At 47.0% G+C, this 12422-nt stretch overlaps 6 protein-coding genes across 6 annotated transcripts; 4 read left to right on the top strand and 2 right to left on the bottom strand.

Moving 5' to 3' along the window:
* Positions 1–510: 510 nt before the first annotated feature.
* On the top strand, positions 511–1429 carry ASPWEDRAFT_537676 (uncharacterized protein). Its single transcript, XM_040837946.1, has 2 exons — positions 511–1317; positions 1366–1429. The coding sequence occupies exon 1, from the start codon at positions 615–617 to the stop codon at positions 1296–1298; it is 684 nt and encodes a 227-aa protein (XP_040689886.1). The 5' UTR covers positions 511–614; the 3' UTR covers positions 1299–1317; positions 1366–1429.
* A 289-nt stretch (positions 1430–1718) lies between these two features.
* On the bottom strand, positions 1719–3132 carry ASPWEDRAFT_134941 (alternative oxidase). The gene is made up of 3 exons (XM_040829331.1): positions 2857–3132; positions 2510–2800; positions 1719–2451 (listed from the first exon to the last, which is right to left on the bottom strand). Exons 1-3 carry the CDS (start codon positions 3087–3089, stop codon positions 1938–1940), a joined length of 1038 nt encoding a protein of 345 aa, XP_040689885.1. The 5' UTR covers positions 3090–3132; the 3' UTR covers positions 1719–1937.
* A 736-nt stretch (positions 3133–3868) lies between these two features.
* On the top strand, positions 3869–4546 carry ASPWEDRAFT_52030 (hydrolase; the record flags this gene model as incomplete). The annotated part of the gene is made up of 2 exons (XM_040837692.1): positions 3869–4197; positions 4246–4546. 2 exons carry the CDS (start codon positions 3869–3871, stop codon positions 4544–4546), a joined length of 630 nt encoding a protein of 209 aa, XP_040689884.1.
* A 971-nt stretch (positions 4547–5517) lies between these two features.
* On the top strand, positions 5518–8313 carry ASPWEDRAFT_28777 (HET domain-containing protein; the record flags this gene model as incomplete). The annotated part of the gene is made up of 1 exon (XM_040833177.1): positions 5518–8313. The coding sequence occupies one exon, from the start codon at positions 5518–5520 to the stop codon at positions 8311–8313; it is 2796 nt and encodes a 931-aa protein (XP_040689883.1).
* Positions 8314–9795: 1482 nt separating this feature from the next.
* On the top strand, positions 9796–10311 carry ASPWEDRAFT_74402 (ankyrin repeat domain-containing protein; the record flags this gene model as incomplete). Its single annotated transcript, XM_040839466.1, has 1 exon — positions 9796–10311. A coding segment is annotated over one exon (516 nt), but the record flags the coding sequence as incomplete, so codon positions are not given.
* Positions 10312–11881, bottom strand: ASPWEDRAFT_537591 (Gfo/Idh/MocA family protein). The gene has a single exon (XM_040837943.1). It carries the CDS (start codon positions 11836–11838, stop codon positions 10561–10563), a length of 1278 nt encoding a protein of 425 aa, XP_040689881.1. The 5' UTR covers positions 11839–11881; the 3' UTR covers positions 10312–10560.
* Positions 11882–12422: the final 541 nt, after the last annotated feature.

Here is a 12422-nt window from a genome sequence, read left to right as displayed (position 1 = left end):
TAATCGTAAAATATAAGACAGCCTTATCGCAAATCAACTTATGATCACGAAACCAAGTTGATTGATCTCATCCTATCTTGTTACAGAGAATGTCGTGCAGAAATCTAAATTGCACCCCAGTAGGAAATGGATATCAAATACCCCCGAATCCTGATGTAGTAGGTATTCCCTCACCATACTGAGGCCTATCTGTTTGCTGAGATTATCCACAGGGAGGAATCGGTGTGTGTTAAAAGTACTTATTTATACGACCACCGTCTAACAGTTACAGGTAATTGTCGCATTTTTGATATCTGGCTGGATCACATTCATCTTCTGCGTCGCTGTTTTCTTCGCCTTCGACCATGATGATATGACTTTTCTTGATCGTCTTGCTTTCCGTGGTGTAAGGTGGGTGGCAAGACATCTACGATACATCACACCCAAAGATACCGATATCTGTTTCTCTCGAAACAGTCAGAACCATCGCGCTAGTTTTCAGCGACCAGCAGCTCATCACCGGTACTGCTGTATTCCTCGCTGTATACGCCAACGCATGCGAAATCACTCAATTTCATTTTTGCATTGCCTACTATCTCGGAGGAGTCAGCTTTCTGACTCACCAGTCTGCAATTATGACTGTTGGCAACTCTCTCAAAGACCATATTTTCATGAGAGCCTGGAGGCTTCTTTGGGTAGCTGCTATCTTTGGCTTCGTCATTGCATCGAACATGCACAATATCATAATCATATACAGCGGTCGCCATGAGCTGCCCACACAGTGCATCTTAAAGGACGTCCCCCATGGCCTTGAAATATCATGGCAAGCACATATATACAGCACGGGCCCCTTTGTTGTGTCTGCTATCTTCTGGGCCTGGGGACTTTATATGGTGACATGCATTCTGTGCCCTGAAGGATGGGACTTGCTGGGACGATTATTCACCCCGATCGTGTCATTCCTGAACAAAGCCTTGTCCTTTTTATCACTTCCACGACTATACATGGCCACGGTAAACCGCTCTACTCGGAATCAAGGATCCATTACCAGCTGGGCGTGGTGGGTGATGAGCAAGATCATCTTCATCCCGTTTCTTCTCTATTTCACCATGGTCCAGCTATGGTGCTCTCAGTTTAAAGATCTATGGAGAATCGGTACTTCTCTAGTTACCCTCACATGCTCCATCTATGGCCTAAAGCAGTCCATCGAGGGCGATGAATATAACCACCTCCCTCAGGACGAATCCGATGATGATGACAACGCATTAGGGTTCGGTCAGATTATGTCACTTCTCCTGCTGGCTTTGCCGATGTTTTAGGTTCTAGAGCTGTGCTACGGTATGAATTTTCTTGGTTTAATATTGGTTGATTTTGACGTTTATGCAGAGGATTGGCGAAAGCAACGAGCTAGTGACTCTAGCCAGAATGATCAGCATCAAAATCAGATTGGTCTTGTGGATTCGTACTCTCAATCACAACAATCAACGCCCACTATCTTCTCCAACTCCATCACGGTTACAAACGATAGTACAATGAAGATGGATGCTCAACATACAGACACAGACCCGGAAATCGGTACACCTAATGAAACGCAAACCTGTGAAGAAAGTAGCATCGACACATTAAACAAGCAAATGTATGATTCAATCGCTTTCCGAGTCCCCGCTACACTTGTTGTTCTGGCATGCTCTACTGTATATTTTGTCTTTTTACAATCATTCCCTGGGATGGTTATGTGAAAAACGGTAGTTCATTATCTATATATCAGCATACCCTTCTGTGTGAAAACATCCCAGACCTATCATCTATAAAGCTGCTACAGCCATTCTGGTTGATTTTTACCTCGAGGCCAAAGGGGGTGTATCAAAGAAGTCCAAGACACACAATACATGGGATAACGCCTATATCTGACATATATCCGTGGTCGCGATTCTTTCCCAATGATCATTGAAGTATTTTCACTTAAATACATCACTCTTGTCCCAACCCGTCGGCTGCAGATTCTGAAGGGATTTGGTAGGATGTGGTTTGCTCGGATCGGCATATTCGATCTGATAGGGATTGGGATCGGTTCTTTGGTTCAAGTTGGACAAGGTGTGGTTCACCTCACGGTGCTTGGCCTCATCTGCACGAATGTACAGGATCAGATCGCGCATTGTGCGATGGCCTTCGGGAATCTTCCAATACTGCACCGCGATCTCGGGGGCGGTCAAATTGTTCCACTCGGGGAGTTTACCTGCCTCAATCTCTTCAATGGCCCGGCTGTACGTGATAACGGCTTCCTCTTCGAGGTAGCCCACGAATCGGTGGCAGGTCCGGGGAGAGATAAGGTAAGAAAGAATGAATCCATTCAAAAACACGCCTTGGGCCCCTATCACCATGAAGCGCATGAACCAACCTGGTTCGGCTAACTTGAGGAACGTAAGAAGGTGCATACGTTCGTTAAATGCTTCTTCTAACTGTGTTTCAATCCTGTGAGATAGACTGTTAGTCTTTACATCAAATGTATTTCAGATGAAGCAGTATGTACCAGCCATTGTCTCGCTTCATCCGTCGGAGGCTGTGCAGATGCCGCAGCATTCCGCCCACCATGCCAGGCACACCCGCTATGCTTTCAAGAAAGATAAACCGAGTTAACCATTTCTTCTCCGTCATCTTGAAGCGAGCTGGTAGGGCTTCGCCTGGTTTCGGATGCTTGTAGCCAGTTACAGAGTCCACACACCATCGAAAGAAGCGAACGGTTCCAAGAGCCACCCAGTCAGACCAGTCCTTGGCCTCTCGATGAGCAACCTGAATGTCGCGCATCTGCTGTTCCGTGTATCTGATGTATGTGAGTCAGCGAGTGGGATAATGTGAAGGATGGGATGTTTGGCTTACACTGGGTGTGACCATACTGAAATGACTTGCTTGACACCTGGTGACTGTGGAGGTGGGAAATATTCTTTGATCCGGTGCTGAGGGGTGGCCGATATGAAACGCTTCGAAGAATGCCTAACATCAAGGGCTCGCGAGAATCGGTGAAGACATGTCCCTGAGCAGTTTGAAACAACCCACGGCGTAGGCACGAGGGAAGCTTTTGATCGGGTCGCTACTCGTACTTGAGAGAGCATCGTAGTCGCTTAATAGTTGATACTGTACTCTCATTAATTCCAGTTATTTAGAATGGTGATAGGAATCTCCCCTTACAGTTACACACCTATGACGAAATTGATGACGTTCGGGATCACGGCGGAAGTAGTAGGCCCTTTTTTGATTGGCCCAAAGCGGAGCAGGCACAATCTTCGGACCGGCATTTATTTGCTCATGTCAAACACTGTTCATATTATTATTTCAATTAGTATTCATATACTCCACTCATCTGGACTTGACAGATGATGTGTCGGGTGCGAGTGGACTCCCTGATCATGGATCAACTTGACCCCGAAACCTAACTCTGTTTTTCAAAATACCTCAGATAAGATATATAGATCCATTCCAGCATATCTCCACTCACATAAGCAAATGCCGATACTCATTTGATATAAAAGCTACTCCATACCATCATAGATCTAGACCCTGTGGAGGTTGGAATATGGCAAGACTCCAAAAATGGTAAATGGCCTCAACAAATGCGGAGAAAATATATGAATAGCTACGGTAGATCTTGATGAGTAACACTTCGGGTTAGCGCAGTATAACCCGATATTCTTTACAGCCAGGATGGGCTATGCTGAGTGTGAAGTCATTTTTTGTGAGCTTCCTGATGTAAGAATGATATAGATGGATGACGACAGCCATTATCATATTATCATATATTATCATATAAACACCGTATGACCATATAGAGGCATCTCTTCTTGTCTATTGTAGTCCCATCAAAATGCCTCTTCCGTTAGTCTATACCAGCAAGATGCCCTCCTACAAGAGACTCGACAAGAACAACTGTGCCTTTCTCTTCATCGATCACCAAGCCGGTCTCATCCAACTCGTCCGCGATTTCGGCGCCGACGAGTTCCGCAATAATGTCCTCGCCCTGATCGACACGGCTAAGTTTTTCAAAGCCCCTTGTGTGGTGACTTCTTCATTTGAAACTGGTCCAAATGGTCCTATTGTGAAGGAGATTACGGATAACCTCCCAAATGCTACGGTGATCCGACGACCGGGTCAGATTAATGCGATGGACAGTGAGGAGTTTGCTCAGGCTGTCAAGGCAACAGGAAAAAAGCAGGTTGTCATCAGGTAAGCTTCATCTGATTTTGTGATGAATATCGCTGACGAAATATACAGCGGCGTTCTAACCGAAGTCTGCGCAACGTTCCCTGCCCTCAGTCTTGTCGATCACGGATACGAGGTTTTTGTTGTCACAGATGCCTCCGGGACTTTTGCAGAACACACCCGCGAGGCAGCTCATAAGCGGCTAATGCAGCATGGCGTTCAACTGGTCAACTGGGCATCGGTCTCTTCTGAACTGCAAAGAGATTGGCGAGAGGATGTGGCTGGATTTGCAGCTCTTTGGAGGGATCGGGTTCCGGGATATTGGTGCTTGATGCAGAGTTATGAGTATGCAAATAAGGGTGTGTCCAATTGAATAATCATTGAAGATAAAGCTGGAATCATCTGAGGGATTATTCAGTCTGTTCGGAATGAGACAAGTCTAGCCAATAGGCATCCAAAAATAGCAACTGCCCTTGGACAGAAATTTTACTCTATCATGGATAGGAAAGGCGCATCAATCAGAACAGATTAGTATAGTCCACATTCGATCACTTGCAGCGTTAATATTCTGTGGCTATTGGAACAAAGGCTGACCAACGACGCCGGAGATATTGGTCATGATTCTAGAAGATGGTAGAGTTTTCTCGCCGTCTCCCGATGATCGTAATTGGTGCTCGGTTATCTGTCCGATAAATAGCATGTCAGGAAGTCTATCTATCTTGCCACAAGGCTGATCACGCTAGGTTATCAGACATCCCAGATGTAACAGATCTGTCCACATCATTATGAGTCATTGTTCCATTATTCATCATTCCACTCGAAGAATAAGCGAATATCCATCGACTGACACGTATTGGAAAGCAGACCAACAACTACTTGAAGGTGGGATCGGCGTAAAAAAAGTAATTATATGATCAAACAGAACCCACCTTGAACTGCAATGTAACATCCAAGATGGGAATAGAACCTGATTTGTCTGATGCAAGTGCACTGTCCAAGTGTGGTAAATAGTCCTTTCCTTTGTTGATCCTGAAATCCGGAAAGTAGGGAAGAGAGCCCCTCACCATCGCGGACGAGGCTGTTGCGTGCATTACGAAATGCAGGGATCTATGGCAGGAAGTCCGCACGAGGCTGAAGAGCGAGCAATATGATTAGAAATAGGATTTTTTTCAGCCTCGCCGATCGAGGTCTTAACGTGAAGCCTTGTCGCCCATAAATTCTGATATTTTCTGAGAGAGCATCTCTGCCTCCTGAAGCAGATTCTTGCGTTCAAAGATTATCCCAGGTGGTTTTTTTTTCGAGACATACTACTACTACCTTTTTTGCCAGGATCGTCAAATCAAGATGCCCGGTGAAGAAAGAGATGAACTGCCTCTTCCTGACGTGAGAATAAGGCTCGCACAATGGGAGCAACGAAGCAACCCCAACATAGGAACCCCGAGTGCAAGTGATCACAGGCAGAAAGTGGGCATACAAAAACCCATACATGGGTTTCTAAGGTGGTCGAATAATGTGAAAGGTTATACTGTGAATCGAGCAAAAACGGGTGCTCAATCAATGCTCGACAAAACAGGGTTTTACCATGCTTACCTGAGAACGAAAGAGGACATTGATGATGCAAAATCAAGTCAAAGGGGCCAGGAAGGAATTTGCAGTCGCTGCAGGAGCATTGCTGCCACTTTTGGCGGGACGGTCCGGCGCCAATTAAGATGGTCTGGAGAATGGGCAACGCCATTATCGAGGATCCTCCTTCATAGCAACTGGTGCCTTCTGTGTGGTTTAATTCTGAATACCATGTGCGATCCGGAGCTCGATCCACTGCGACATCCTGCCGTTGCCAACTACATTCAACCACATTTGAAAGATCACACAATGAAAACATGGGCTGAGAGAGGTTGGGAATTCAATGAACTTAATTGGCCATTCGGGCATGGACACCATCGTCACGAGGGATCGAGTCACGTTCTGAGTGCCGCGTTCGAACCTCTGGAGACTCTCTTCATCATGGCATTATATTCTGTTGGCTACCGAAAGCTCAGGGAGATTCTGGGTTCTGCAACAGCCAATTTTCGAGTCGCCGAAAATGAGATTGGTCTACAAGAAGAGCTTCAAAGAGCACGCGCCCCGAACAAACACCCACTGAGCTGCGTCGTGAAGATCACTCGGCCTGAGGCGCAAGACCCAAGTTTGCTGATGGTCACTCTGTGGGGATTCGGTCGCCAGTCTAATGCATCTCTCCAAGTTCTGAGCAGTTTCCCCCTCTTTCTTGCCAGTTCGAACTCACTACATGACAGCCTCGTGCCTTCCTTCAACCGTCTTGGGAAGCTGTTGGATCCCAGATGGATTGATCCATCAGTGGCAAAGACGTGGTTAAACAAGTGTAAAGAACGACATGGCACGAAGTGCAGTACTCCCGGATGGGCATCTAGTGTAGAACGCCCAGCCTCCCTGCGTGTTCTTGATGTCAAACACCTCTACATCAAGGTTCCGAGCAGTCTAAGAACATGCGAATATGTGGCACTTTCATATGTCTGGGGGGAAACGGACATGCTGGTACTGAACGAAGCGAATTACGAAATACTGACGAAGAAGGACGGCCTTCAAAAATACTGGAATCACCTGCCACGAACCATTGTTGATGCCATTCAGGTCGTGCGTGACATGGGGGAAAGGTATCTGTGGGTAGATACACTTTGTATCATCCAGGACAGTCCGGACAAACACGAACACATCAAGAATATGGATCGAATATACAGCAGTGCATTGGCAACCTTGGTTGCAGCGGACGGGGAAACTGCAAATCATGGACTAATCGGCGTACGAACCCCTGATGAGTCCCATGAAGGGCAACCACGCGACCTTTCCCAGCGCTGGGCAAAGATCAACAATGAACTCACCATGGCTGCCCCACTGTCAACGCGGGATTACAACATCGATGGATCAAAATGGAACTCCCGTGGTTGGACATACCAAGAACGCCTTCTGTCGCGACGGTTGATCATTTTTACCCGGGGAGAAGTCATCTGGCATTGCCGGGAGATGAGCTGCCGCGAGGACATGCCAACAGACGATCCAACCATGGAACTGAAATCACTCGATTGGATTTCGCTTAAACACCAACAACTTGGCGAACAGGCCGACTCTGTCTGGAACGATGGATGTATGGAATATACCCGTTATGGTGTCACCCGTCTGGTGCGCCCTTCATCGTTTGTGGAATATGCGAAGGCAGTCAAGCAGTATACTCATCGAGACTTGTCAAATCCAAATGATATCCTCGCAGCATTTGCAGGGTTGTCACATATCTTTTCGGTGTGTTTCAAATCCCCCATGCTATCCGGTTTGCCAGAAGCCATGCTTGACTTTGCATTATTATGGAGGCCGACCGAGCGCTTGACAAGAAGACGAGGCTTTCCCAGTTGGTCGTGGTGTGGATGGATAGGCCAAGTGGCATATGACAATACCTACCACATGGAATATGATTTGGACGGCAAACTGCTGCTATTCAAGGTGGTGGAAGCTGGAGAAGAAGGAATACGACCATTGATTAGATGGTATATCTGGCGCGAGGAAGCCCGAAAATTGATCCCCGTCAACAGAAACGGTATTGGATTTCCATACAGGGATTTCAATCACCCAGCAGATTGGGAAAAGGGTCCATCGTGCCTTCATGACAATGGAGACGTGCAACCGGCAACAGCTCCGAGCATCCCATTCCGCATTCCCTTGGACAGACGCATACGCGGCCAGTGCTTGTACTTCTGGGGAAGCATAACTGCAAACATTAAAATCGGGCCACCTATTTTGCAACAGAGTGACGCACAATGGAAATGCAACAATCGGCCAAGGCGTCTTGAGTTGCAAAACCAGCAATCACAATTCGTTGGCAACGTGTTACTCGACGGTATGGAATACGACTTGGTCCATCACAATCGATACGAATTTATTCAAATGGCCGAAGCCAAGTATCATCACCTCGATGGAGAGGAGAATAACATCAGAGGCTTTCCGTTGTATCTCGTCTTGATGGTTGAGTGGGATGAAGTGAGGAAAGTTGCCACGCGTCTGGGGGTCGGGAGGGTGTACAAGGAAGCATGGCGGGCCGCCCGTCCTGAACTAGAGTTCATCCAATTGGGGTGATCGACTGGTTTAGATGTCAAGTAGTTGAACCAAGCTGGAACGTGATGATTGAAGCCAATCAGAATGAATTGTCGATGGACTGTCGATAGAAAGATGATGAAGAGACGAAGCTGAAGTTGGAGAAGGCGCTGGGAAAGGGACTAGTCCCAAGGAGGAAACCACGTCAACATGGCGTCGCAACCTGAGGCATCATTGTTTCGCCTGCCGATTTTGTCTCCTCTCCCTCCCTCTCTTTTTTTAAAAAAATTTTCTATTGTAGGTGTATTATTACTAGAAAGATCTCTACATTGTGTACGTATCTTATATCATCCAGATTATAACACGCTGCTCATCCAAGCCAACTTTTTGCTATAATATATTTGACAAGCACCATTCTGTAGTGAGTCGACAAATCAATTGTAGATGCTAATTGTCAACAAGGTAGATACTGGACACTAACTGGGAATACTCTTAGAGCTGAATCTTAGGCTCTAAATTCAACTTCCTTCCTTTATTCATCTGTATGCTGCGAGGAGATCGTAATGACGAGTGGACGATGCAAATGAAAATAGGCAAGTGGAGCCTGGGGAACGGGAATTGCCGGCGCTAAGCAGAGGAGAGACACTAGGCCCGAATAGGCATTCTGTGCCTGGCCCGACCGGGCTGTATACTGCTGCCCCGTCTTTGCATGCTATTTCTTCTTGTATTCCATTCTCTTCACTATTCTTGTTGAAAACTACGGTCATACCTACACCTATTTGGTTTATCTTCTTTTATAGCAGAATAACCAAATCCGTCCAATATCAAAATGTTACTCGACTTCCCCAACGAGATCCTCCTCCTTATCGCAGAAAACCTACACGAAGCAGACATCAATTCTCTCGCAACGGTGCCCTATACTGCATTCTGGACCCCTTTCTCTACCGCTACAATGTTCATCATTCTGCGAGCAGAGCACGAGCACTGAATTGGGCTGTCTTGTGGGGATCCATGGCCACCATCCACAAATGCCTCGATGTAGGAGCAGCCACCTTGATCCAAAAAGATGGTCATGGCGGAAATGGCGATATTACTGGCTATGATAATGGATTTACAAAACCACCATTGATCTACTTGGCTGCATTCCATGGACGTACGGAAGTAGTCAAGCTTTTGTTGGATCAGGGCGCGAACCCAAACACCAAATATTACAACGGAACACCCGTGATCTCACATGCAATAAGGTCCGACAAAGAAGAAACCGTCAGGGCCTTCTTGGACAGTGGAAAATATATCGATCTCGAAGCAAGAGGCAAATACAACATGACACCACTTGCGATTGCGGCACGATTGCACAAGCCATCGATTCTCAAGATGTTGTTGGCATCGGGCCGTGTGGACGTGGAAGCAGAGGATGAGTATGGCGCGACACCGGTGATACTCGCAGCGATTACTGGAAATGCTGAAATCGTCGCCATGCTGGCAGAGAGAAACGCTGATTTGCAGGTTGTCCCACGCCGTGGTCGCACCGCGCTTTCATACGCAGCTCGCTTTGGGCATTTGGAGGTTATCGAGTTCCTTTGCAACAAAGGGGTTGATCCTAATATCCGCAATCATGATAGCAGAACACCTCTATTCACTGCATCCAAATACGGTCGCTTGGAAGCCATTCGCCTCTTGATCGCCAAAGGAGCAGACCCGAATGCGAAGGATCTATCTGGAAATCGCCCGATATTGCTTGCAACAAAGAGACTCCACCAAGAAGCCACGAAATTACTCATCGAATACGGCGCCGAATGCAAGGTGTGTAATGACCGTGGACAGTCTACGCTTTTCTTTGCAGCTCGCTTAGCCGACACGAAGTTTATGGATTTTGTGATTGAGAAGGGGTTCGATATCAACACTAGAGATCGGGATGGGCGAACAGCGCTGCACTTGGCAACAGGCTGTGGCGACAAAAGAATGGCCACAAGGTTGCTCGAGAAGAAGGCGGATATTAATGCTGTTGATCAGGGGAACATGACCGCGTTGCATTATGCCGTTCGTTATTGTACAAAGATGGTTAAATTCCTTCTCAAGAATGGTATAGATCAAGAGATCCGGGATCAAAATGGCCACACAGCATATGATCTTGTAGACGAGGAGGATTGGGAGGAATATATAGAAGACGCATGTACTTAATTGCTGAGTGTTTGCATTTTGCCGGAAGCTTTGCTATGTATGCTGAGATTTGTTATGTATTTTGGGAGCACAAAACACAGAAACGAACCATTCCATTAAAAAGATAATTTATACCTTCAACACATCATCCACCTTGACCATCCTCCCCTTTTGCATCGAAATATTAGCTGCAATCCCCGTTAGGATTGACATGGCCCCGTCGATATGAGATGCTGCTCGTCCCAGCTGATCCTCTGCGGCATCGCCAAACAAATCATTCAACAACTGCGGATCACCTCCCCCATGGCCTCCAGGTCCATGTGGGACTTGAATCTCCACCGGCTTTCCAAACATGGGCCGCAGGAGAATCAAACGACTCTCCAATGCGCCTTCCATCGCCTGCTCCCCGCCAGAGTTGACATATGACTGTTCAACAACTTCGACTTCAAGACGTCCCTTGCTGCCATTAAAGCATACTCGGAAGCCCTCCCGCGGTGCGTACGCAGTGAGACTGTAGGTCAAGACAGCCCCAGATCGATACCGCACCATCACACCCATGGTATCTTCGATGCTGATCCCATCTCCAAACACGCTCTGGTCACGGTGATATCCATCCTCCATCTCCGCATCGAGATACATAGCCTTCAACTGCTCATTCTGGTCAAGATGCAAAGCAAACGGATCCTGACGGGCATTCTCACTCCCATGCGCGCGAGAGTAAAATTTGGTTTCTCCTCTCTTCTCCGCATTTTCCTTTCCGTAGAACCGTAAATCTCCCATGGCAACTACTGTCTCCGGACGGCTCTGAAGCCAGAAATTGACAAGGTCGAAATGATGCGTCGATTTGTGGACCAGTAAGCCGCCACTGTTTCGTTTGTCGCGGTGCCAGCGACGGAAGTAGTCTGCTCCGTGTGAGGTGTTGAGCATCCATTCAAAGTGCACCGAGTTGACTTGTCCGATTGCGCCGGAGGAGAGTAATTCGTAGATTTTTGTATTGTGAGGCGCATATCGGTAGTTGAAGGTGACACGTACCCGACCACCCGTACGGTCGACAGCATCGAGAATCTGGCAACATCGTGGAGCGTCAATAGTCATTGGTTTTTCAGTAATGACGTTGCAGCCTAATTCGAGTGCGCGGACAATGTACTCATTATGAGTACGGTCAATTGTCGTCACGATAACTTCATCTGGTTTAGTCTCACGGACCATGCGATCAAAGTCACTTGCATGATAGGTTGGAATTGCCTCATGGCCAAATGACTCTAGGCGAGAGTTGGCATAGTTCATGCGAGTAGCATTCGTATCACAAAAGGCCACCAGAGAGGCTGTAGCCTTAAACTCAGTAACCAGAGCCTTGTAGAAGAAGATGGCGCGGCCACCGGTTCCAACGATCGCGTATTTCTTCATGTTGCTGGTGATGGACTCAAAAAGCACCAGGACGGGACATTCTATATACCTTTACCGGAGCGGAATACACCGAATTGCGGATCATCAAGGATAGACCATGTTTATAGCTAGAGCGAGGCGCATATTTTCCATGAATCAAAGCGTGGTGGGGATGCGGGGAATCTGGGGAAGCGGGGATAAACTCAAGTATATCTTATCGCGATCGATCATCTGACATGGATTCCATCAATGGAAAGCTGCCCCGATGTATTTATCCTACAGGCTATTTACATGATGATATCGGCATATTGTAGCCCGTTGTGATATATAATGTCTCCACAGTATGGATGAACTGGCAAGTAGCAATACGCAACAATGGCGAATCCACCTCAAGATACCATCGCGGTGCAGCCTGATGATAACACAAATAATGCACCCAAAGAAAAGGCAGCCCAGTTTCTCGCAACAGTGGAAAACCAAACATTCACTCTTGAAGAAGAAAAGGCCGTCCTGAAACGTATCGACCGACGTATTCTCCCCCTCATCCTAGGTGCCTATTTCTTCCAACAACTCGACAAATCTTCTCTGTCTTATGTATCCATCTT

Source organism: Aspergillus wentii, assembly GCF_001890725.1.
Source record: "Aspergillus wentii DTO 134E9 unplaced genomic scaffold ASPWEscaffold_4, whole genome shotgun sequence".
NCBI lineage: Eukaryota > Fungi > Ascomycota > Eurotiomycetes > Eurotiales > Aspergillaceae > Aspergillus > Aspergillus wentii.
The sequence above is the reverse complement of the archived record's forward strand: the minus strand, read 5'-3'. Positions and strand labels throughout refer to the sequence as shown.